This window comes from Vidua chalybeata, chromosome 3 (genome assembly GCF_026979565.1).
Source record: "Vidua chalybeata isolate OUT-0048 chromosome 3, bVidCha1 merged haplotype, whole genome shotgun sequence".
NCBI classification, from domain to species: Eukaryota; Metazoa; Chordata; class Aves; order Passeriformes; family Viduidae; genus Vidua; species Vidua chalybeata.
Genome location: NC_071532.1, coordinates 107,131,559 through 107,158,734, shown reverse-complemented (window position 1 = coordinate 107,158,734; position 27,176 = coordinate 107,131,559). Strand labels below are relative to the sequence as shown.

Here is a 27,176-nt window from a genome sequence, read left to right as displayed (position 1 = left end):
GCAAGGATATCCTGGCATGAGCTGACACAAAAGGTGAACTGAAATCAAGTGCCAGCTTCCCAAATCACCTGGAGCCTCATTGCAAATGTCACATAAGCAGAGACAGCTATCACAGAGGGGCAGCTGCTGTTGTTCAGATTCCAGAAAGTCCTCATCCCCAGCATTTCATGCTTCAATCCTGTTTGGATTTTTTATTTCTACTCTTTCTAAGGAGAGGTCACACCTAACACTTGAATGCTCACAAAAAGTGTATTTCCAAGCTGGTAATTAAGTCTTGAGCAATGCAGTCCTGGCTCACATTGGATACAACTTTGCAGCTAAAAATCCCCACTTGGCACCGCTTTGAAATTTTGGAGAGAAATTTCACATTTCCTCAGTCTGGGCAGAGCTGACATTCAGAGGCTTGCAGGCACTGCAGGATTCTGTAGCAGCGCAGCTCCCAGCCCAGGCAGAGCACTGTAATTCAGGTTTCATTGATTCACTATGCAGCAGGCACGACAAGGTTATGGGAAACTTTGTGATGACCATCTGCCTTCCCCTGCGAAGGGTGCAGCGAGAGACGGCAACATTTCAAAGGAGGCAGCAGAGCAGGCACAAATAAGTCATGTTCTGCCGTATCTCCTGTGAAGCAGCAGATAACAGCTATTTTTTACACTGATGTACAATAGGGCACCCAGCTCATATGTCAGCAAAATAGAGAGTAAGCTTTCAGATGGAATCGAGGAAATCACAGGCACTGGATTGCTGTGAGGACATTTTGTCTGTTCCATTCTTTCTGGAGGCAAACTCTTTCATATCTAAGCAAGGGGTTTGCCTTTGCTGCAGTTAAATTTGAATGTGGCACCACACCGCCTGTGGCATCACAGGGCTTTTCTCTGATACAGCTCTTGGAGAATAATAGGATCATAGAACATCTTGGATTGGAAGGGAACTTAAAAATCATCTCTTTCCAAGCCCTGCCATGGGCAGGGACACCTTCCACTAGTCCAGATTGATACAGACCCTGTCCAGCCTCTCCTTCAACATGTCCAGGGTTGGGGCAGCCACAGCTTCTCTGCACTGGTTACAGTCTTAGAGAGGAAAGCGGAAGAAATATGGGGGGAAACAGTCTTTTGTTCACCCCATTTTATGGATGACAATTGATGTGTAGGAAAATGGAGACCCAGAGCTGCCCACATGAATTTCAGCACCTCCCAGAGTCCAAGACAGGGACCTACCTGTTCTTGGAGTCTCATGGTAGTTTCAGAGGAGTTATTCACTGCCCAAGTTCTCTCCAGGACCAACTTAGTGAAAGAGCAAGGCATGGAGGGCTAAACTCCTTTACTAAGCCTAAGGTCTGGGAAACAAAATGTGGCCACAATGACTTGTGTAAGTGATGCCCGAAGAGCCAGGCAGGTTTTGAATAAGATTCCACATAGTTCTTAATGAAAAAGGTGCTTTCTACTGATAATTAGTGCATCCTTCCTGGCATATGCTTACACGCTGCTGTTTTTAATTTCATAACATATTTTTATGTTTCAGACTACAGACCCCTTACACTTTTTAACCTACATCTGCTGCTAATCTCTGACACTATATAAAGAAAAACAAATAAAATAAAATAAAGAAAAATAAGTAATAATAATAGTTATTGGTTGTACATGATTTGATACCCATATATCTCCAGAGAATGTACAACAGAAGATGCTAATTGACTTTAGCAAGGTCACTTGCATGGTTGGAATATTGTTTCAAATTCCCAGGCTGTGTCTGTGTGCCTTTCTCTTTTCTTTTATATATATTTTTTTAATGTCTGATGAAGTCTTAACAGTGTCTGTTCTTCCAGATTCTGATGGCAGGTAATTCTCTCCAGACCTGAGCATCTTTAAAGATGCAATGAAATATAGATCACCTGCTGGGGCGTGTGATATTTCATCTAAAATAGGGGGCAAGCAAAATTCTTTGCTTCAATGGACATTATTAAATTGTTTCTTGTGTTCTTCCTTCTCTTTTTCTAGTTGCTCCAAAGCCATCTGATATATTTAGGCTCTGAAAGGGAGGAGAATGAGAACGAAGATGGCAGGCATGAACAGCTTCACCTTCCTTTCCCCCCAGCGTGATGGACTTTGCCACCTGTGTCTATGCAGACCTGACCTTGCTTGTGGTTGAAAATCCAAACTCCTTGTTTGTTCAGCAGTAAGATTCACTAATTGTGAATGAATGGGTACAGAATAAACCCCTTCTATGTTTCAGGCTGGAAACTTGGATGCTTGGACCCTTAATTTCCTAAGAAGATATGTAAGTGGCATGGGAAGTTTGACTTGCTCCAGAGCTGAGGGCCTCTCAGGTTAAAGGAAACTACCTGCTCCTACAGAGCTAAATATCTTCTGCTAGTGATAATAGTAGTAGGCACAGATCCTCTCAGCATGCAGCCCAGAGGGACACTAGAAATACTCCCTCACTACTAAAATTACCTGTGGCCTTTTTTTGTTTGTTTGTTTCCTTAATATTTTCAGTGCAGCTGCTGCAGGCCCAGTTCCCACTGGGGGTTCTGTGTGGTCACTGCAGCAGCAGCCCTCGGCAGGGCCTTACCCTCTGCTGGGGTGTTTTCTTTGTCCAAAATCACTCTAAGAAGTGATTTCTTCCTTCCAAAGAAGGAAGAAAGCAGGGCTGTAGTCAGTGCAGAGAATGGCTGGGAGGGCCAGCTGTGGGGATTGGCACTGAGGGACAGGGATTAGTGGTGGGCCTGGCAGTGGTAACTCAGTGGTTGGGCTCGGTGATCTTAGAGGTCTTTTTGAACATAAATTATTTTATCATTCATCTCTGCTCTGAATGGCATCAGCCTCCTCTGGCTTTTCTCTCACAGGAAAAAGGGAGGGTTTGAGGTATTTTTGAGAGGGCATGGCTCCTGCCTTCTTAGCACCTCGCTCAGCAGAGGTTGGGCTGGCAAGGGTTTTAAAACTCTTTTCAGATCCCTGGCAATGAGGAAAGGAGCCCTTGTTCCCAACTGTTTGATCACTCTCATTCAAGTACACCTACAGGACCTTAGCCAGCAAACTTATCTCTATTTTTATTTTTCTTTAACTGCTTCCTCTCATCAGCTGGAGTGATAGATCATTATCAAGCTGCATTATAGAAATGTTAGGATAAAGCATGCCATCCTGCTTGCATGCTATTTTATCTTAAAAGCTTAAACTGTTTGACAGAGGGCAACCAGGAATGTCTGCTGAAATACATTGTGTGATAAACATCCTAATGAAATCAATGCAGTTGGTTCTCCCTCTGATAAGGACATTCCTACTCCACTGTAGGTCACAGAAGTTAGGATGAAGCAAGTTGCTTTTCAGCCAGCTGCCAGTTTTCAAGGTAAAAAAAGTAATAAAAAATTTTAATCCCCTTTCATTTAGGGTTTAACATATTGGGCTGCTCATGTTCCTTTCAGCTTCACTGTAAAACTTTGGAGAAAGGCTTTTTCTCCTCAATCAAACTGATATTCCTGTCCCTGTCCCTAGTACAGTTATGCATAGAGATCTTGTACCAGTCAATCCCTGCTACAAAGCCACCCATTACCAAAAATTCTTGCAGCATTCCTTTCCAGAGCAAAGCGCATAATGCTGATTCACGTCAGCATTTTCCCCCACATTTTAATGTAGCAGTTTTCCTGCCCTTGTAGCTGTGTAGGCGCTCCTGCACTGTTTGCTGTGCAGCTGTTCTGTATGGATGAAGGATGGAGGGAGCATCCAGAGCAGGTGAACACTGAGGGCAGCACATTTGAGGTAGAGCTGCACCTTGTCTGTCTGGGAACAGGGACAGAGCTGTGGCCAAGGGGTCTGCTCACACAGCAAAAACTAATTCTATGAAAGTGGCCATGAGAAGTTATCCAGGAAATAATTGTCTAAGTCTCTGCTGCAATAAAGAAGAATTCTTTAATTTCCAGCTAATAGCAATGATGAGGCTCAGCTCACCAGCTAACCAAGCAAATTTGGTTTATGGTCACTGTGAAGAGTCAGGCACATCAAAAGACAATCTACTCCATCCTGAGGTACAGGTCAAAAGCAGACTTGTTCTCTGCAGTTGCCTGTCTCTCTTCCCTTAAAGCAGAAGCATGAGATTACTTAAGACTTGACCCCAGATTTTATCATGCTAAAAATTGCCTGATCTGCCTTGTCATTCCTGGCTCACACCGTCCCCTTCACAGACGTGTCCTGCTGGTTAACAAAACCACAGCCCTTCAGCCTCTTCCCAGGGAAATAATGGACTTCTAGGGCAATTTGTAAGTGAAAGAAAGAAGTACACAGAGCACCCAAAAGGGAACCAGAGCCATCTGACACCTCTTTCTGATGACTCTGGGCCTGTACCCCTACCCTCTACAGCTTTGGGTTTCTAGATTTTGCTAAAAGAAGCAAGAACAGATTAAAAGTGTTTCAAAGGACATATATTATAGTATTAGTAACAGAGAATAAGATAAATGTCCCTAGAATTAAATCAAATTATGGAAGAATTCATAAGAGTGCAATAACAAAGTGAGACTGCCATTAGAGATCTCTTCTCTTTGGAAGAGCTTCTGGCAGTGCACAGGCTGTTTCTGAGTGGTGCTTGTCACTTTGTTCCTTCAGCATCACCCTGTCAGGTTTTCTGAGAATAATAGTGTGGTCAGGGTTGGAAGGGACCCTGAAGGTCACCTGGTCCAACCCCCGGAAATGAGCAGGAACATCTTCATCTAGATCAGGTTGCTCAGCCACGTCTAACCCGGACCTCAATGTTTCCAGGGATGGGGCATCCACCATCTTTTTGGACAAGCTGTCCCTGTGTCCCATCACCCTCGACAGGCATCTCTGTCAAGGCAAGGGAAGGACAAAAAGGAAGGAAAAAAGGCTCTAACTTCATCTTCTGCTTCCCTTGCACATTCCTCTGGGAAGAAAATACAAGATAAGCTCTCTGTCTCCTACATCAACCTCACTCCACTTCCTTCCTAGACTACATTTCATCTTTACATCCTTTGCAACCCCTCTTCATTCTTTGTCCTATCTTCAGGCTCTTTGTTTCTCAACTGATCCCTTCACCCAAGGTCAGATTCCCATTCAGTCCATCTCAGATCCTATCCCAGTTCCTTTTGGAAAAGAGGAATAGATTAACTGCCCAGCAGAGCTTTGTCCTCAGCTGTCCTGAACAGCACCCGTGCACTCAAGGACACAGTGGTGTCCTTGAAGCTGATGAGCAATACCCACGTGGGCTGTGATCATTCATCTCCCTAGGTGGGAAGGGTGCTGGAAGATGGGAGAGTCACAGACAGCACAAAGAGAGCTGCAAGCACTGGGGGATAATTTTGGGCTACAGCTGGTCTCTCTGCCTTTTTCTTCTCTGCCCTCCATCAGGAGCAGGACACAGGCACAGCAGTGAAACAGCTTTGGCACAGACTGTTCAGGCAGGTGAGCTGTTGTCAGCACCCCAGTCCCACAAGATGGGTGCAGGGGTGAAGGGCACAGCTTTCTTGGGATGCCCAGCAGCCTGGGGAAGCTGGGATAGCTCACTCAGGAGAAAGGTGGGTGGCTCAGGAAAGCTTGTAGGTGACACAAGTTCACTTTCCAAAGGTGATCCATGTCAGCAGGACCTCTGAAATCGTAGGTTACCCTGGGTGTGTAAATCTACCAGGTCAGGTATTAAAACATGACTGTCCTCTTGTTTCCAGCAGGCACAGCTCTTGTTCCCTCCTCACCATTCATTGTACATTTGGAGGGATTGTGCCCTGCGCAGGATCACAGAACCTTGGCACCAGCCTCTGCTTTTCACAGCCTGTCCCTGCCAGTGGAGGAATCACAGAGCACTGACCCCTAAATCCTCCAGGAAGAAGGATGATGGCAAAAGTAGCCAGTGCAGGTCAGAACTTTTTCAAGGAGATGCCAGATGGGGGGAAATCCAAGATCCTGCATTGCCTGCTAGAGCTGTGACTCTCCACCTATGCAAACTGGGAAAACATTTAAGCATCTGCCAGTTGCTAAGCCCTGAAAACTGCCCAGGTACAATTGAAAAAAAGAAAAAGGTGCTGGTCTCTGTGGTCTTGCCCACAGCTACTCTTCATCCCAAAGGATTTTGTTTGTGCCAAGGAGAAACACAGGAATGAATCGTTGACAGCAGTGCCTCAAGGGAATTGCATAAAACACCAATATTTGGATATATACAGTTAAACACTCTCACTGACAGATGCAGGAATGTGTTTGAAGAATGCATTTTACTATCTCTCATGTTTGGCAGTCTCAATGAATCTACATCATGAGTACTTTTAATCAATGAATACTCTATATTAATTCTGATTTCCTCCACAGCTTAAGTTCAATATTATAAATGTTCAAAGGAAAGGAGGAAAATTCCAATGAGTGTTAAAAAAATAAGAAGTGTTTTTTTCAGTGCAGACCAGTGGTCCATCTAGCCCAATTTTCACTCTCTGTCCATTTCTAAACTATGGTGCACCAAGACAGTGTCTTCCATGACACAGATGGAAGATGCCCTTTGGAATCTGCTTGGACAGAGGAGGAAGAATAGAACTGTTCAAATTTTTTAAAATAGATAAGTCCTTCTCTGAAATGCAGTGATTTGAATTATATTAGCAACAAAAAGTAAGTGAATGAATGAATTAAATCTATCTTTGTACCCCAGTGAAATTCAACAGTTTTGTTATCTCAAGAGTGTCATGCTTTTCTCCAAATGGAGTAGACAGGACAACATTCAACCAAAATTCTTTCTATCTCTTGAGAATATTTAATCTTAAGATTTCTTGAGGTCCATGGAGATACAGGGTAAACAAGATCCTAATTACTAAATTTAAAAAGACAGCAGAATACACAAAAAATATAGAAAGTCTTTTTTTCCATATCAGCAAAAGCAAAATACATAAAACTGCTTGAAAAACTTCATTCCATACTCCATAAGCCTAAGCTAAAGAGATTTGGGTGGATGGGAATGGGATCCAGTGACTGTCCCTAACAGGAAATTCTAAAGAGGGGACACAGACTTTCACTGCCATATTTGTCAGCCCTCTTGCTTTGTGAGCATCCCACTGTGTGCCTCTTCTAATAGTTTTCCTTACACCACTTGAAATCCAATACACAGAAGAAATAGGAAGGAAATCTGCCAGAAAGTGAAAGGGATTGGATTTGCCTGGTTTTATTACTTCATTTAAAGGAAATGTTAAAAAACAAACAACAGAGAATAAAAAGTGAGCAGTAAAGCAGATCCACAGGAATCATTTAAGCTTTTACAATCTGAAGTTTCAATAATGACACAGAAAAGGGTGCTTTCTTTCTTTTTAAATTATGTTTTATGTTGGCAAACATCTCTTTAATTTTATCGGTCTCTGCTCATCCTGTTTTCTCCAGGGACCAGCAGCCAAAGTACTGAAACACTGCAAAAATGTTCTATCAAAGGCAGGAAGAAAAGAAGTAACTGAGAATCAGACAGAGCCAAGTGTGATGTGGCAAGATTTTGAGGCTAGAATGGTTTTGAGGTTAATTTACAGGTAACTGGATTAGCTAAGCCCAGGCTTTGAATACAAGATGTTGCTGTGCTCTTATCCAAGTCCTAGCAGGGACTTATACTCACAATGCTCAGTAAGATATAACAAGGCACTGCACAAAGCAGATACAGTTGAGGACACTTAACACTTCTAGCTGAAAATTCCTCTTTTCTAAGAGATAATTAATCAGTTTTCCCTCTTTTTTTATTGTTCTCAAATTTGGCATTGTGCAGCAATTTCTCTACCGTGAAGCATGCCTCCCTTCTCTCCAGAACACACTGGGTTTTAATGAGTTTGGCCATTTGTTAGCTGGAGAGAGCAAAAAAAATGTCTACTTTCAGATGCTTTCCTTTTTTATTCTTTTTTCTTTTTTTTCATGGTGCTGGATGAGGTTCTGGGAAGGGGAAGTGGGAATGAGGCATCTAAGTAGGCCTGTGTTTATACATTAAAATCTAATTAAACCTGGGGCTCTGCTAACTCCCACCCAGGGTACTTTTAATTCAGTATATTCATAGAGATTTTTGGCACCCACATTTGAACATCAGCAGGTAGCTTTTATATTTGTAAATTCTGTCTCAAGATTACCTTGTAATGTGCTCCCTTCATGGTAAAATCTTGTGTTCTTAGTAGCCCATAGAGATGAAGGTGTTGTCATGTGCAATCCTCTCACAAGTCTTTAATTCTTATCCCAGTTAAAAAAAGTTAAAGCCCATGGCATCATGGCATGGAATACCACATCATGCCATGGCATCATGTGGAATTGTTCAAAAACATGTAGGTGTGGTGTCTGGGGACATGGTTTAGTGGTGGACTTGACAGTGTTGGGTTAATTGTGGGACTTGATGTCCTTTCCAACCTAAATGATTCTATGATTCTCTGGGCTTCCCATTGCCTCTCATCACTGCAGAGCTCTTACACTGGAAGTTCGCTGACACTAGGAGGGTTGGATTTCTGTATTTTCACAGTCATACTCTGTGGGAGAGGGTGTCTTGCACTGTCTCAGCACAGGGCACATTGCAGTGATATAGTGTTACACAACAGAGTGAGGCAATCGGGAAATTTTACATCATCCCAAACCCTTCACCTAGAGATTGCAGGGGCTGCCACTGAACAAGATCTGCATGCCTGGAAAATTATCTCAATGCAGCCTCTGTGCTGTGGAGGACTGGGAGAACACAAAGTCCAGCAGATGCTGAGGTCTCAGTTCAGACTGTAATCACTGGTCACCAGTGAGGTTCTGGCAGGGCCCAGGACCCTGCTGTGCAAGGTGCTGTGCAAACACACAGCTGGAGAAGCTGCCCATGCTCTACAAATCTTCCCATATTGATGCTGGACTTTCTTTAGTAGCTGTATTTCTTAGTGCGAACTGGTGATGCCAAAGGAGAGGTCCCTTTCCTCTCCGTCCTAAGCTTGCATCTCCTCCCTGCCAAGCTTGGGAGCAGCTGCTCATGTGGTGTGTGGTGAAATGGACTAGAGAAATACTCCAGGTTTATGCAAAATGAACAGGAGGGGGAAAAGAGAAAGAAGAGGAAAAAAAAAAAAAAGGAAAACCAAAGATTTAATCCCCTTATGCTCTCCTTGCTGCCATCTAGCAGGTTTCTTTAATTTTCTCTGTTCAGACCCCCCAATCTGGTGGTGATATCAAGTGTGCCACACCCAAAAGGCTCCATCCTAAAGTGTCTGTATTTCACAGCTGAGTATTTGTCCTTACTCTGGATACACAATCCCTATTATCTTGAAGGAGAGTTTCTGATTTGGATGTGCCTCTTCAGCCAGAACAAAGCTCAAAGCATGAGAAGCCACAACTGAGGCTCTGAGGTCCTGAGTCAGGCTGCCTAACCAAGGTGTCAGGTTGGAAATGTCAGGACTACTGTGAAAATGTCAGGACTACTTCACTGCCTGCTACAGGAAAAGAGGAAGATAGGGTACCTTTGGAGGGCAATTTTTATCTTAAATGGACTGAATCTCATTCTTAGGGATTTTAGTCTGCCTAAAGCCTACAATGCCCCAAAGCCTAGTTTATGTACCTTCATAAAATGCTTGAAATTAGGTTATATATGTTCCTAGATGTGTACATTAATGTAGTGCTGCTGTTAAGAATGAGCTCAAGATACAAAGTGAGATTAATATTTAATTTCTGTGTATAAGCACTTCTGGAGAAATGCAGAAATTCTCTGTAAATAATATTAGTATTAACAACCACCTTTTCAACTTATTTCAGATGTTTCCTTGCAATACAGCAAAGCTTTTCTCCCCAAATATACATTTTACATTTACTGTAATGCAATAGGTGTTAAAAAACAAAAAAGGTTTTTCAAAATCACCTGCTGCACAAAGTGATTTTTCAATTTTATATTAGCATAGTCTATTTGGAAAGGTTTTGGCTCTGGCAGAACAGGAAGGATTGGGCTTTTAATTCTAAAACAAAAATGTTGCAGATGGTGGGACCTTGTGGTATCTAGCCACCTTTGGATTTCAAGCAAATATTTAGGGAAAAATTCTGATAGAGCAAGCCAAAGAGTAATCAGATGGTAAAGCTCTTCCAGATGATAGAATTTCAGCATTTGTCTTCTGAGCACTCTGCAAAATTTCTGTCTCCCTGCTGCAATAAACTGCCAGTATCTGGCAATCTATTTTGGATGAGGATGGCATTTAATTCCAGTTCCTTCAGTGGGAGCTAATTCCTTATTCATATTAATGTATTTTAGTTCTTTTGCAACTGTCTAATAATATTTCCAAAAAGAGTTTTTCAAAGCCCTGTCAGAGATGGAGTGAGAAAAAGTTGCAATGGACTTGAGAAGGAACCTAGATTTTCCCTGTGAAATTATTCTGGGAGGTTTTTTTCTCATGTCATTGCAAACACAGATTATTCCCTAGGATTTTTTGGAAAATCTTCACCTGACATGAGCCTTTTCTGTAAAGATATCTAGATTTAGCATATCCTCATGCTTACAGAAATTTAATGGAACTTTTTTTTTGGGTCATTTGAAATAAAAGTAAAATGGCATTCACCTTGCCTAATTTTAACCATCTGAAAGGTTAATGCATAATATGAATATTATTGCTCTGGTCCGTGATGTCTCTGAATGGTGAGTTTCTCCTGTTCTAATGTAGATGTTTAGAAAAACTGAAATTAATTACTCCTGCAGGTTCACCCTTCTATCCTCTGGTTGCACATTGGGCTAACTTTAGATTAGATGCTGAATAGAAATGGGGTCTAAGAGGAAACAGATGTGTTGCTATCATGACTCTCTGCATGAGCACCCACAAATTTCTCCACCACAGACCCTCACTGGAAGGGTCACAGCCTGGCTCTGAAGACCAGACCAGGTCCCGTCCACTGCAACAAAGGCCCTGACATTGTGGACAAAAGAGAAGAAATGGCCTGACTCCACAATTCTTTTCACAAACATCACCAGCCATTTCCTAGACAATCATTCTGTGATCATGCTCAAGTTGGATTGGATATGATCCAGCTGAATATTTCAAAACTATCCTGTTCAACTAAGTTTTAGGACTGTCTGCTACCATAATTTTTCCCTGGCACAACCAGAATACAATTAAGAAATGACAAAACTCAACAGGGACAAAATGGAGCCAATTTTTGACATTAGAGATATGAGGATTTTCAAATTTGAAGTGCTGGGGAACAATCAAACAATACACAATATGGCAAAAGGACTTTTACAAATCATCCAAATCCAAATCAAATCACCCATCAAAAATCCAGTCAGCGCAAAACTCCAGAAGAGGACTTGTTTCATTCTAGAAAGGAACAAAACAAAAGGAACAAAGAGAAGCAAAATTCCATCAAGGCTTCCCTGACACTTTAACACTTCCTCTGCAGCCTCCAAAGCCCTGTTCAAGCTCTACGCAGGGAACTGCGTGTGTCCTGCTGAGTTTGACCTGCAAGAAGGTGAAGGAGGAAGGAGAACATTGAGTACTGAAATGTCTGCACTTGCAAAGCAGTGTCAGAGTCAGAGGTAAACTAAGTGCCTTTTCTCTGGGGGCTGCAAAACTCCAACTTCAGCATCAACTTTGTCTTTGACCTTGGTCATGTCATTTAAGTGCTGCACCTTCACTTTGAGATTGGCAGAACTCAGCTAACATGAATCAGTTCCAATGGAGGATCCTATCTTGCCCTTTGGGCACCTGAATGGAAACAAAGCTCTTCAGAAAATGGTATTATTCTCTGCTCAGCTTTCTAACTGCTCTGGATCTACCTGTGTAAATTCTGTGACTCAGCTGCTGCTGACATGTCCTTCTTGCTTAATATTATCTGTGAACTTCACTCCTGTACAATTCAATTCCATTTCCTGATAATTAATAGAGATGTTAGATGAGACCAGACCTAACACAAATTCTCCAGATACCCTGCAAGATACCTTCCATAAACTTGTTACATTATCATTTATCATGATTCCTCATTTACAGTCTTTCAGCCACTTTCCAACCCAAATGACTGATTTCCCATCCAAGCCAATCTGAATTAATTTCTCTATTAGGGTTTCCTCATAATCCTGCACCAGACAGGGAATGGGTTAGACTGACCTTATAAACCTTTTTATGTGTTTGACCTCTTGATGTTACATGGAAGAGTCTCATAAAACTCCAGCAGCTCTTTGAATTTCTCCAGCAGCACCACAGCCCTCCTTTATGATGGGAAAATCAATGTAAAGGAGAAGTAACAGCAGAATATGAATTCTTGAATGCGTAGCCCTGCACCAAAACCACCATCCCACACCCCAAACAGCTCCTTTACCAAACATCTGGAATGTTGTCCTTTGTGTTTGCTGTATCCTCATTGAAGAGGCTGTGGGAAAAGCCAATTCAAATGGTTTAGGCATGAACCTGAGTTTTTTTAGCTTCATCCTTGGCTATTCCCTATCCTGGTTATCTTTTCTTTAGCTGCTCTAAAGGAAATGAAAACAGATCTCATTCTGCCTTATTTTTCTTTGTTATTTTTACTATTTTAAAATGAAATCAGGTTTTCCAAAACAGAAGTATCAGAATAGCTCCTAAAGGAGCTTTGCTCAGATCCGTTAAGTAGTGACAAATGATCTGTTTTAACTTGCCTTTTGAGGTGAATATTGTGATGAAAAAAACATGGATCATACGTAATTACAGCATTTGACATTTATATAAGGCAAATTTCCTTTCAAGGATGTCCTCTTTCTCCCACTTCCAAAATCGGATAATTAAGGCAAGAAGATGGTAAAAGCCGTAAGGATACGGGCTTTATTCTTTTAGGAGTATAAAAAAAAGCCACTCTTTTCTTTAAAATTGAATTCCCAAAACCAAAAATGAAATGCTTTATGAGACCAGGAGAGCTCTTAAGCTTGTCAAGCTTGTGAAATTTATTTTAGGGTATATACCTAAAGTCTAATGCTTGTGCTAATCTTAAAGTCTGGTGATAGAAAAGAATGGAGAGACATTTGTAAATCTTCAGAAATGTTTGCATTTCTCTGCTGGTGTCCCAAATTTCTATGCCATTTACCATGACAAATCTGTTGTGCACCAACTGGGTGACCAATGGTTTCTACATGCAGTTGGGAAATCAGTTATGGACAGGAAAATTAAGATTAGTTAAAAAAGAAACACCACTGTAAGAATATTTATTACCACATATTCCAGCCACTCCTGAAGAGAAGTGGGTTTGCCATCTAGATGCAAAAGTCTACATGGTGAAATCTCTTTTGGGGGATGTATTGTGCTTATCTGTGACTAAAACCTCACTCAAAGAGTCAAGAACATGAACAAACTGAACCATGAATTTTAGGGGAAAAATGAATATGAATATTTCCATGTTGCATCTGCTCGGCACTGAATTTGTTAATGTATTTGTTTAATGTATTAAAATCTGCACTAAGAAATCATCTTGGAAAATGGTTAGGAAAAAGGTGATTTATATTTAAGTCACAGATTCTGTCAAAGAGATGGAATTGCATAATGAAATACTGCTAACAACATCTTTCTTCTTAATGAACTGCACATTTTTTTACAAACTAGACTGGCTTGGAAAACTGGAAGCCAGGATCATTTGTCCCACTGATACAGTGCCTTGGTCTTCAGTGTAAAACCACATTAACGAGAGCCAGAGCACCCTCCTGGTGGGTAAATTTGTCTGCAGGGGCACTGGACTGTGTCCTCAGCCAACTGGGTGAGTTTATTTTGCTGTGATTTTCCTTCCCTAAAGTTTGAATACAGGAAAAAATTTCCTCTTAAAGTGACTTTGGGTTTTTTTCCTCCTTTATTTTCTAATCTAAAGTATAATGTGACAGAAAAATATTTTTTGGAAAAATTTTGAAAGACTACCTAGAATGACCCCTTTTAATACCAAAAAACCCAGGAACATTTGATTAGGGGCATGTCAAAATGAATCTGTGGGAATTTGCCCTTAATCCTTCCATCCTTCAAAATGAAATTAGGGGCAGGGTGGACATTGTTTCAAAAATGCTTTTGGCTTCAAGAGTACTGTAATTTCAGACAGAAAAAGATGCAGCTGAAGATTTTTGGGCCAGCCAGGTCATGCATGATTTAGTCCAGGTAATTCAGCATTTAGAACAGAAGCAGCAAAACCCTCTGTGGCCACTGCTGAATCGTAGCACCCTTTAGGAAGCTGTTGACACGTGTGCAAAAATGCACCATGTATGTGGCAAGGATAACACCTGCCCATCAGGCTGACAACACTCGTGTAACACTGGTGGAAACAATTACACAAAGTGTAAGAGAAGCAAGACCCTGTCTTACACAAGTGCAGCTTTTCTGTCTTGTTTCAGTGCCGAACTTGGGCACGAGGGTTCAGTGCCTCAGAACCAGCCCTGTACATGGTGTTTATCCTTAAATATTGTGAGAGATACATGTCAGGTGTTTGGACTTCCCTGAAACTATTGTGAAACTACTTAATGGGGCCTCCCAGGTGTCCCACCATTAGCACAAGGAAATAACTGTGGCAGGCTGGAGATGGATCTTTAAGCCCCTTGCTTACACTGCATTACACTAGGAGTCTCAGTGGTGTATGTTGCCTTCAAAGGTGTGGGGCAGGAAGGCAGGACTGCCCTTTACCTTCTCAGATGCCCTCACCACAGACAAGCAGGCTTTAGGGCTTGTGTAATTTTTAAAGAAGAATTGTTCTGCAAGACACCAAAATATTTGCCATCATACGTACTCAGGAAATGTTACACAAATGTAGTGCCAACTAATTTTTTAGCTATAGATCATTATTAGACCAAAACTTTCTGCATATTAGCCAGCTAGTGACATGCCAGTCTCACAACCCATGTTTACCCAGCAGTTCCCTGTCTGTGATGCCAGTTTGCTGGCAAGAGTGGACTGGAGGAGGGTGTGTTTGGTGGCAAAACATAAAACTGGGGAGAAAAGCTGATCTGGCCAACTCACAGCTGTGAAGGCTGTCAGGGGTCTTGCAGAGCTGCTGCTGGGCATGCAGGAATGCTGTTGTGTAGGAATTGCCTAGCAATGTATGAGTGGTACTAAGGAGAAGAAAAAAACCTTAAGCAAAATTTCAAACCAGAGCTGCCACCAGAAATGATTGCCTGTTTGCCCCTGATCTGATCCCACAGTAAATCTTTTCAGATGGAAATCTTCCCGCTGCCACCAGCTCACCCTTGCTAGTGTCATCAGAGATCTCCAGCACTTCACCTTAAGCTCCTGCTCTCGAGTGGCCTGATCAGTGTGAAAGTGAGGCCAATTCACACCCAGTGAGTCCAGGGCTAGGGCAATGACACGTGCCACTACATGTGATCATCTCTGCAATGCTCAAGAGCTTGGTCACTGCTCTCTCCCTTTGTAGGATGCTTCACAGCCTCACTTCCAAGAACTTCCTTTACTGCCTATTCCCCACATGAGCACCTCGCCCCTTGGTAGGTAGGAAAACAGAGAACAGGACAAATACAGTGAGAAAAAGAAGTATAAAAGACTTCATAGCTTGCTCCTTTGGCCTCTCGTTGTCTTCCCCTCTCCTTTCCATCAGAGTATCTGCTTTCCTACATTGTTGAAGACTCTCTTTTGTATTTAAAGCTGTTTTACAGCTCAAGTCTCAGCCACATCTCACTGTTTGCAGTATGAAGAGGCAGTGGATGTGGGGCCTGCATAAATTAAAATCTTTCAACACAAATGCGAGATCACGGTTTCCCCAGCTCAACTGATTTCTCTTGGAAAACCAGTCAGCAGGTTCTTCTGTAATAACCACTGCAGAAAGGTCTTTTATCTCAATGTCTGAAGAGGTTTAATATGGGTTTTGCTCTTAGATTACTGTTTTCTAAACGCCTACCCCAGCCTTACCTACATCATTGTTTGCCAACTAAGATATGCCTGTAAATGCATACCCACATATGCATAAAGGATGCTAAATAATTTAAGAACTTCTCTTTGGCCATATTTATCAATCTAATTTTGTCCTTACAAGATTCCTCTCACTTCTACCAAAGAATAGAGGTGGTATATCCTTATAATAGAACATATAAGATCTCCTCTCCTCTCCTCTCCTCTCCTCTCCTCTCCTCTCCTCTCCTCTCCTCTCCTCTCCTCTCCTCTGGGAATATGTCATGCTTTCTTTTCTAATGCTAATAAATTTTATGCTCCTTGCTTGGTGGTACTTGAATTTGTTTAGTTCTTGTTACAGATACCAAGAATACCCATCTGTTGTAAATCTGAAGACAGAAGTTCAGATCCCTGCAAGAGCTCAAACAGCCAGTACAGTAGGGAGCTACAAAGACCTTTTGGGGAAACAGGGATGACTGTTATAAGAAGATACCATGCCAGTGTAGAAACATTGGCAAGCCTTAACCAAATATTTAATAAAGGAAATAAATGGTTTTTTTATGTCCACCGAGGACTGTCTTTTTTAGGAAAATGGCAAAGTTCTACTGGGCTTTCTCCCTTTGGCAAGCAGATGACATCCACCCCAGATCCCCAGGGATGAGCCATTATTACTAGCAGAAGGGCTTTGTAATTGCATCTTGCTCTTCTCTCCTCCTAAACAACCTTCCAGTTTCTTCTTTATTATTCACATCAAGGCCTGGCACTGCACAAAAGGCCATGTCCCCCTGTAAGTGCTGACAAAATTAAAAGTGGAATAGCTGGGAGGGAAAGGCAACCAAGGTCATCCAAAAGGTCAATGGAGAATATTTTCATTGCAGTCTTCTATGTGGCCAGAACTCTCAGCTGCTGGATGGGAAGGAATGAGCCCCACACCCAAGGAACTTGCTCTCTACCCTCCTGGTCAGCTGAAGGTGGAATGTCCCTCAGAGATTGACAAGGAAGGTTAAGTTCTGAACTGAAGAATGGCAATTCAAAAACAGCACCCAAACACTCATTCTTGCTTTGCTTGGTCTCTGCAGCCTTTCTGCTGTTTGTTTACATTGGAATGGCTTATCCTGGTACATGTTAACCCAGTTTCATGTTCCTGGTGCAGTCAGGGCTCATAATCTGGCCTTGCATTACAGGAGAGTGTTGTCTTAATGCTTGGTCTGTCAGAGCCAATGCAGAGACCTTTCCTAATCTACTAAGCAAAGGGAGGAGTGGAGAATTCTCCTAAAAAATGCAAGGAAACACTTAATCTGCTCAGCCCAAACTGAGCAGACGGGCTGCCTGATCACATCTTCAAAAGCTGATCTCTGCAGAGACATCTCCCAGCAAAGGCACAGCTCCACCAGCCCATCCAGATGAGGAGGGTCAGGAGCCCTCCCCAGTGCTGCTGGACAGTATGGAAACACAGTTGGAAGAGTAGAAATGTCTTTTTTTTCCCCCAGATTAGTTTCCCAATCTATGAGCCAGAAGATGCTCCTATGCTTCAAACATTTTCCACTTGCTTTCATGCTACTGAGCAGCTATTCTGAGCTCAGCCTGCCCCATCCTGTCATCATCTGTGAGGCTGAGATGAAAACTATCTGCAGCCTCCAGCCTCCCTCTTCTGATCTTCTCCCTGCACATGTTTTATTATTTTGCTTTGACTTGGTAGCTTTTTCCAGCCACAGAGCACTTCACAAAATCCTGAACCACATGCTTGGGTTGGGACAGGTGGTATCACAAATGGGTGCAGAGTCACACTGCTTCTGAAGAAGCATCTGCTTGTTTGAGTTAGGGCAATCTTACACTCTAACTGATTTTACTGCAGGGATAATCAGTTTGTGGATATTATCAGTGCATAGATGCCTACTCTGATGGAAGTGGACTCTGGTTTCATATCCTCTCTGTCCCATAGGGGTGTCCCCCTCAGGGACATCTACAGAGGGATTAATCTTAGAACAGTCAGAAAGACTCCACAAATGCAAATGGAGCGAGACTTATTTGAAAGTACAGCTGCTAATATGAGAAAAATTGAGAATCTGGCCAGTAGCAAAACTGCAATTAGACGTTTCAAGATGTTAAGTGAATGCAAGTAATGCTTCAGCTTAACCAAGAGCAGATTCAATATCCAGCTGATGTGTTTATCACAAATGTGGTAATAGAGATTTCTGGTTTATTGGCTGCTATTTCGCCTAGTGTTTATAAATGACTGATACTTAATTAATTGAAGGCAATATTACAGGAACCAATCTGCTGACAAAGGGTTCTTTAAACCAGCAGTTGTCATATTTATTTTGAACTCAGACAGGCAAGTTTTCAGCTATTATCTTTTCTCAGACAAACTAGCAAATAAACATGAAAAGCAACAAAGAAACAATAAAGATGAAATACCTGAAAAAATGTTTTTATGCTTTTCTTTTTTTCCCTTCCATATAAAGACTGTGTTCAGAAATAACTTCCATTATTTTTATTTGGGGTTTTTTTGGCTTTTTCTGGAATAGGACAGAAAATTTTCTGTAGTTGTAGGCGAATCAGGGTCAAAAAGCAATCTCTTCCCTCATATTTCATGGTACACAAGAAGTAATCCTCAGATTATCAATAATTCTGTTTATACCAACAAAGAAACTGTGCCTTAGACCACATTCTGGCCCTGGAGGCAGAGGCACAATATGTTCACTTCTAAGAACACCACACACCGTTATCAGCAGGATGGAGTGGATTTACCAACCTGGAGTGGACTCTTTCCCATGCTGTCTCCCAAGTCATGCCCAGTCACTGTTCTGGAAGTCTCAACTGACAAAACCAATGCTGACATTTACCAAAACTTGAGATTTAACAGTTTTATCACTGACGGTGAGTGCTCAGTGTAGATTTGCCCAGTCTGTGCAAGCTAGGGCACAGTCAAGACCCCAAGCACAGGAACATCTTTTTATGTCCTGAACTGAGGAAAGCATGAGCAATGTTCTTCAGGAAGTATCTCAAAAGTTTTCATCAAGACTACATATATCCAGCTTTGTTTTCCTGCTCTGCCACGGTCTGCCTGCATGACCTTGGGCAAGTGACTCTCTGTCTGGGCTGCAGACTGCAGTGAGCAGGCTACTGTGCTCCCAAAGCAACGACAGCTGGCATTTTCCTTCAGCCCAGTTCACCTGCACTTGCCTACAATCACCCCTAAGTAGCCAGAGTGGATTTTTAACCCACCTCAGGCATTTGAAACCACCCTGCAGTCTGTGCCTGGAATGTGAATGTTGTGTGTCTGCTCCTCCTCTGTGGAGTGGAGAGACCAAGTTCCTGACTTACGGAGGGATAGTGAAAGTAGAAGTATTCAGGGCTGTAAGTTCTTCCAACACTACAGCAAGTAATGGTTATACAATTATCCTTCACATCCAGATTTCTTCAGGAAAAGCCAAGCAGTTTCATCAGGTTTTGCAGCCCGATAACAGCTGCTTCAAAACTGGAGCAGTTTGCTGAAACCTGCTTGAGTGGTTCCCACAAAGTCCCTGTGGGAAACCTGCCAAGAGCTCACCCCTGCCACCCTTCAGGCAGCCTCACCTGAGAGGTTTGAACTGATTTGGCCTCCATCAGGAGATGAGAAGAGAAACAAAGTAAAAGCTTCTCACAAGGCTTGAGGGAAATAATAGACTACAAGATGTTTTTGCAGCTCCCAGATGGAGCAGGAGTGGAACAGCTCAACACTGTCATTGTGTCCCAGACCAGCATAGTCTGACACTTGACCCATGTCGGCTATAAACTAAACGCATATGGGGCATCTTCATGATTTCTAAATCCCCATATTGTTTTTAGAAGAATTTTGTTTAATTTGAGGCCATTATTAAAATAGCAAAACCCACCAGTATTAACCAAGGAAGATGACCTTTGGGAAAGTGAGGTAACCTAGAAGATCCTGGTGGGTCCTAATGGTGCAGGAAAGTTTAGCTGAGAAGAATCGCAAGAGCATGGACCAGTGAATGCGATGAGCATTGGCTCACACTGAATAAGAGCAGGCAGATTTGGCCCTCTTGTTTGCAGTCCCATGAGGTTTAGCCACAACTTTTCCTTAATGTCACAACTCAAGTATGAAGAAATACAAAACCTCACAGCTACAGCCACAGGGGTTGTTTCCCTTTGCTGAACATCCAGAAGCTCATCTACCCAAATGGGTGCAGCATCGGAGATGTTTCTGTTTAAACAAAAAATAGAAAACAAGAAACACAGGCCTGAGTTTCCACAGCCTTTGCTCAGAGGTGTAAAGAGAGGGAGGTCAGTAAACAGCCTGAGAGCTGGTATTAAACCAAGATTTTGCCCATGGTTTGAAGGAGATCACGAGATGTCGCCCTTCAACTTCCTAACCCCTGGTAGATGGGACAACGAAGATGACAGAGATAAACTAGTGAATTAATTTATACAAAACCGTAATTTAATCCCAGCAGCTGGAACCAAAGAGACCAGAGGTGAGTCTCTGCAGACTCACCATTGCTGAAGACCAGCTCTGGTTCAGGGCTGACCACAGATCCATAATAGAGTCCTTAACATATAAGAAGAAGGAAAATTGTGGCAAAGTGTGTTTCTCTTTCTCAATAAAAGCAGGACCCACAGAAATTACAATTGCTGGCTTTTCTCCGTAGTGCAGTCACAGGCTTTGGTGGCTTTACTTCTTTCACTGACAAGAGGGCAGAAAGCTCCCTGCTCTGTCCAGCTTTAAACTGAGTTACCTAAGGGTGTTTGTTCCCTCAGCCAGAAGATGAAACACAACAACTCTTTGGGGGATTGAAGGTGCTGGGATGGTGTTTGGTAGTGCTCAGAGTTAGAATTCTATGTTTTGGGAAAACCTTTCTCTGTGTGGGAATTATCTGGCAATCCAATATGTAGCTAATCCAGACCACATTATCTTTTCCTTTGCTTTTATCTTTAAAAAAAGGAGGAGCTGTTGGCAATCTTCTAATGAAAAAAAAAAAAAAAAACACATTGCAAGTGACTGCATCCTAGTTTTGATAAGATCCGTTAGGGTTTGTCTAGAGAAGAAAATGAACCTGGATTGAGAGAGTAGGACTACTAGCAGGACTGTTTCTGTATAAAGCTGCTTTACAACACGGTTAGTCTAGATTATCAGTGTTCTCCACTGAACTACCTTAATTTTAATTCTAAAAATAAGCAAAATGTAAAGGATTCACTTTAATTCTGCAGTAGTGGGATTGTCTTTGCAGCACACTAGAAGATAAAATTTGTTCAGGGATATTTAATCCAGAATAACTTGTTTTTCTGAGCACTCTTTGCACTCAGGACTTTCCAGCAGTAGCAAGGACACCTTTTCATTTCCACACACTCCACTCAGGCAGCCACAACTCTGTTCAAAGCAATTACTGTAACATGTACAGCCACGGGACCAAATCCAAGCTGTTCCACCTGGCACTTTTATTGAAGGAAAAAGGCAATCAAATAAAATCAATCCATGTCTCTACTTCAGATTTCGGAACAGGGACTGACTTTATGGGATCTTTTTCTGGTAAATGTACAGTAAGAAACAAATCGTAACTTCAGGATCTTAGTGCTGGTACTTGCAAGAGCATGTCTCTTACCGAAAAGGAATTCTTTGAAAAGGGGGGAGAGATAACCCCAGAGATCTCTGGTTTACAAGGAGGAGCATGTCCTCTCCCCTATGACCCGAGCCATGAGTAAATAGTGTCCTAGGGAGTTTGTTACACTCTGTTAAATAAATCCTGCCTCTGGTGCAATGCCCAGGGGAGCATGCAGGTCTACTATAATCCACAAAAACTTCTTTCATGAGCTACCTGCAAACTTTGTACCTTATTTATTCACAGCAGGTTAGTCCTGGTGAACAGAATTGCTCCAGATGGGAAGGAAAGCAGATGGGTGCTTGTGTGCCAGGGAAATAGTCCTGAGATAATTTGTGCCAAATTGTTTATTCTTTTAATTGGGAGGACTGAAACTTCTTTCACCTTTTACCTTGTTTCAACTTTGCTGGAAGCCTCTAGCTGATGGGATTCTTCCCAAAACTCCAGCCCATCCATCAGCAACAGAGTTAATATTTTTTACACTGAGAGAGAAAAAAAAATTCCACTTCCCTTCACCTTCTTTGCATGCAGGTAAAGAAGGCAGGACACCTGAAAATGCTTCTGGCCCAAACCTCCTGCTGCTCTTACAGCACTGGCAGGGGCAGGGAGACACAGGACCTCACTGTGCCTTTGAGGAAAGCTTTTCCTGACCACATTAAAGACAAATTATTCCACCACAGCAGTGAGGCTGGAAAAGGTGATAGTGCAAACCAGCTCTGAACCCCCCACCGACCGCCTGTCCCTTTCCCCCCATGAACTGAACCTTTGAGGCATTGCAAGGTCTGCCGGTGCTCAGGCTCTTTTCCGCTCCCTTCCTCTCCTGCTCCGGCAGTGTCCAGTTCCCCACCCTCCCTCCTCGCCCAGAACAAAAGCAAGGCACCGGATTCAGCTGCTTCACGAGGAAAGCCCAGATCACACACATTTCCATAGAGAGAGATAGATATGATTATATTTCTCTTTGCTGTTTAGGACAAGAAATGAAGTGCTGCCTCTTTAATTGGCAAAAGCATGCAGTAAGAGCATACCTTTAATTTAGTGTTGGGATAGCTCACTTGCACCCTGGCTGTTGTCTTATTGGAGAGGGCAGCCTGCCTCAGATCCTCTAGCACTGAAATAATATCATCCAGCACGCATTTCTTATCCTGATTTCTCAACACACACAGATGGGAAAAAGTATAATTATAGCCTTTGTAGTTCACCTTCATTTCCAGCACGGCTCGGTGGATCTGCAGGATCACATCAGCCTGATGCAAAATATTGCCTCCGGGTTTGGAGAGGAGAATCACCCTGCCATACCTCCCCGGGGTGTGCAAGTCCGAATACAGCTGGCTTTTGGATTGATCGAGGGAGAAAAGGCTGCTGGCTAAGCTCCTCTCGATCTTGGCCAGGCTGTGGCTGGGGGCTACCAGGCTCTCCAGGTCAGTGTCAGGCTGGAAGCGGTTGAGCAGGCTGAAGCCGAAGATGATGGTCAGGACTGCGGGCACAGTGAGGAAAAACACCGGATGCCTGCTCACGAATAAGCCCAGCTTGTAGAAAAACGACTGGAGCCCTCTGTGTATCACCTGCCGCAGCATCCTCCACCAGATCCAGCCTGCAGATGCTCCTGGCCGTCTTAGAAAGCACATGTGACATGTGTAGCTCCTTACCCCTTCCTGCCAGTTTCCCTTTCTCTCTCCCTCTCTCTCTACTACTCCTTTAAAAGACTGCAGCAAGTTGCAGCAAGACAGCCAAATATTGATCAATGGGGTGTGTGTGTGCGTGCGGGTGTGTGTGTGTGTGTGCCGTAGATGGAAGGGACAGGGCAGGGGAGGGAGGAAGGGGGGGGGTTCCTTGCCTTTTTTTCTCTCTTTCTCTCCTTTTTTTTTTTCCCCGCTCTCCTCCCTCCCCCAACCCAGGCGGCATCGCCGCCCCCCTTCCCCTCCCTCCCCTCCCGCCCGGTGCCCCCCTTTCTCCGGCGAGGCTCGGGCGTTGCACCGGGAGCGCTGCCGGCTCCGCAGTGCCCGCTCCGCTCCGCGCCCCGCACACCCCGCGCCCGGCCCCGCTGCTCCGGGAGCTGCGGGCAGTGCTGCCGCTTTCCCCCCTCAGCCCCTTCACACACACACACACACGGAATTCGCCGAGGCCGGAGGATGATGCTGCATTTTAACATCCCCCGACCCCTCCGTGCCCCTCCCTCGCTCCCCCTCCCCATCCCCGCCGGTTGCCGGAGGAGGGAGAGCTCGGCCCGGAGACTTGGCGATCCGCTTCCCACAGCAGCAGCAGCAGCAGCAGCAGCCGCGCTCCGCTCTCGTCCCGCGGTCCCGCGGCTGCAGCATCTCCTGGCCGCGCTCCGCTCTCATCCCGCTGTCCCACCGCATCCCCCGCGCCGTGCTCCGCTCTCATCCCGCTGTCCCACCGCATCCCCTCCGCACTCGGCTCTGCCCCATCCGCGCTTTGGCTCTCGGGGGAGGGGGTACACGCGACACACGGTACACACTGCTCCAGGCAAAGCTCCCAAACCGAATTTCACCTTTCCCCCATTTGCTGCCCGGAGTCGCCCAGACGAAGCTGCCCCATGCTCCTGTGAGGAGCAGGGCGACCCCGGGAAACGCTGGACACAAGGGGAGGAAGGGGAGAGGAGCTGCTCCTTTCTGCTGCCCACACCCTGGCACATCTCCCTCGGCCAGCTGCTCTCTCAGCAGTGACCCAAGAGAGGTAGGACACAGCTCCTGACACCCTCCAGCTGAAAAAGAGGTTTTCCAAGCAAAGACACCAGCAGACCATTACATAAGAGGAGGAGAATTCTGCAGCTCCTTCGGACCAAAGGAGAGCAGCAGAGAAATGCATTTGCATCAGGCAAGCTGCCCACCAACTCTCCAGGCAGCAAGCTCTGCTCCTCTGGGAGCTTAAGCCAGGAGTGCCTGGGAAAGCAGGTCCAGCCCCAGCAGAGCTGACAGCCCCTTGCAGGAAAGGCAGGAGGAAAGGCAGGCTGGCTTTGCAGGAGCTTTCTACTTGTAATTCTAAATTGCAGAAGCGTAATTAAAAAGCAAAGCCCAAAAAATGCAGCTCTGTGCTTGGTGTGTCCCCTTTCACCAAATTTCTGCTATGTTTTAGTGAGTTTTGTCAAGCAGAAATTATTTATCTGGAGATGGGACCAAGGACACTGCAAAGTCTGAGAGAACAAGGCTCTTCCATAATAAACCCCTACAGAAACAAGAAGGTGAATGGAAACTGGGGAGCTCAAAAAATGTCAGTTAGCAGCCTCTGTCCAGTTCAGTACGAGACAAACAGCAGGCTGCACTCAGCTTGAAGGATTTATCAGTGTTTTGGAGAAGAAACAGCATATTCAACAATCCCTTTCATGCTGACACGCCTTCTACACATGCTTCTACTGCTACTAGCAGTTGGACTTGGTGACCTTTGAGGTCTTTTCCAACTTAATCATCCTATGGCTCTGTGACTGTGTGGATGAACAGGACTGGTGGAGAAGAAACCCAACTGAGATGGCTTTGGAGGGCCTGTGTTAGGTTGCAAAGGCAGTGATTCAGTGATTCAGTTTGGGAGCCGGAAGCTTTTCAGAAGTGTGGAAACAACTTCATTGGTAAAGCTGCCTAATGTTTAGGTATTTGATTGGGTGCTGCAAGCATATAATGACTTTCAAATTCAGGCTGTTTTTATTTAGTGGCCTAGATATAGTTGATCTGCAAATGCGGGTTGGAGCTCTTACAGGCAACAAGGAGAGGTCTAAGGCGGGAAGTTCTGCAGAAAAGACCCTGTCAGCCATCTATCTGCACATTTTCAGGTACTGCCTTCCTCAATAACCCCAGGAAATGCTAAGCTCCATTGGTACATATTACAGCTCTTTGTCTATTTTATGATGTACTTATGGCAGTGGTTGAGTGCACCTAGAGAATAAAGGAGTACAAAGGCTTTAAGGAGCCTTTGTACTTACACACAGAAGGGAGACCTTGAGTGGGAAGCCAGAGCCTGATTCCTAATTTCTACACGTGCAGGCTTGTAACAGCCCTTGACAAAGTATTGTGACCATGTCTAAGCTGTGGGTGGCAGAGATACCAGGGTGCTGTGGGCCTGGAGCCTTTGGATCCTTGGCACTTATTGCTCCTGCGACTGAGATGGTGTTGGGAGCTGGCCTGGCAGGGAGAAACCTGGAATCACTTGTCTTGGTTGCTGTGGCCTTGCCCAGTGGGTCCTTCATAGACCTGAGGAGCTCAGGAGCTTGGCCAGATCATAAAATGACAGAATGGTTTGGGTTTTAAAGGACCTTAAAAAATATCCAGTTCCAACCCCTTGCCATTGGCAGAGACACCTTCCTCTAGATCAGGTTTCTCAAAGTCCCATCCAACCTGGCCTTGAACTTCCAGGGATAGGGATTCACAGCATCTCTGAATAACTTGATCCAGTGACTCTTCACCCTCATAGTAAAGAATTCCTTCCTAATATCTAATCTAAACCTGCACCTTTTTAAGCTTAAAGCCATTCCCCATTGACCTGTTAGGTTGCAGACAGTAATTGAGATGATTCATTACAGGCAGTGACCACAGGAACAGCTCAGCTGGACCACCCTGGGACAGGCATGTCCCTCTAGTGCCTGAATAAGATATGGCAAAGGATGATTTTTTTTCCTGCAGCTTCTCGAGGTCTTGGACCACACCAGGACAACACCAGGACAACAAGGGCCAGGATGCTGCAGTGGAGCATTCCAGCACGGCATGGCTGAAACACAGAACAGACAAAGAGGGGGCAAAGAAAGCTGTGCAGTGACAGGTGGGACTGTGCTGCTTCCTTCCTTAGCAGGAAGATACAGAATAGTGCCAAAGGGCACTGCCAGCTGGTCCTGCCTGTCCCCGGGAGTACACAGTAACAACGTGTCATGCGGCATTAGTGCCGGTAAAACTGGCTTAATTTTTAGATACTTGAATGGGTGCTGCAAGCACGTAGTGCCTTTCAAATTCAGGCTGGTTTTAAGCCCAGATACTCTGATCTGAAGGTGCCTGCAAGTGTTACCCCGCAGGTAACGTGGATGATAAAGTGAGCAGTGCATTATATTGGTCATCCCAAATGGCAAAATCCATGGAGGATCTAAAAAGTCAGCTTGAAGTATGTCTCAGAAACAAGCAGGGCATCAGCACCTTTTCTGAGAACAGTGCTGGGATATGCTGATATTTATATCCTCCCTGGTGTCATCCAATGAATCCTCTTTAAAGTGGAATAACAGATATGTCAGGGATGTTAGCTGGGGTAGCTGAGTGATGGTTCACAGAGTCTGGTGCTCAGAGAAACAGCAAAACACAGAGAGAAACTAAAAACACTCCAAAATATTTGAGACGGTTCAGCTTGGAAAAAGTGCAGGTCTGTCTGAGGAAAATAATTGAAGTTGCCTATTCCCAGAAAGTAGACAACTTTGGAAACAAATGATTCACAAAGACTCACAAAGAAGCACAAAGAAAATAATGAGATTACAGCACAAGGCAAAGTAGACATGGTTTTAGAAAAAGCTTTGGAAAAGAGCAGAAAGTCAAAGCAAGCCAAATTTATTTGCAGGGTAACCTAAAGCAAGGAGGACTGAACAATCCCTCTGATTCTCTGATGAGGCAGCACTGGTGGACTGTGTTCAGATCAAAGAGCTACTGAGACACAATAGTTTAAATAAGAATTATCAACAGGCTTGAGGGGTTGGCATAGGTGCACTTATAGGTACTGTAAAAAGGTATATTGGGTGCCCAGGAGCCAGATTGCCATATGGAGATTCAGAAAAGAATAAAGGCACAAGAGGTCCTATTGACATAGTGATTTTAAGTAGTTATGGT

At 43.9% G+C, this 27,176-nt stretch overlaps 1 protein-coding gene across 2 annotated transcripts in view; it reads right to left on the bottom strand.

Moving 5' to 3' along the window:
- Positions 1 to 22,994, bottom strand: part of PTCHD4 (patched domain containing 4) — a 79,352-nt gene extending 56,358 nt beyond the window's left edge. The window contains exon 1 of one of the 2 annotated variants that reach the window (XM_053939660.1): positions 22,395 to 22,994. In XM_053939660.1, coding sequence (XP_053795635.1) covers positions 22,395 to 22,994 — 600 coding nt within the window. The remainder of the gene's footprint in view (positions 1 to 22,394) is intronic. The other variant, XM_053939661.1, reaches the window with a different exon arrangement.
- Between the last annotated feature and the right edge of the window lie 4,182 nt (positions 22,995 to 27,176).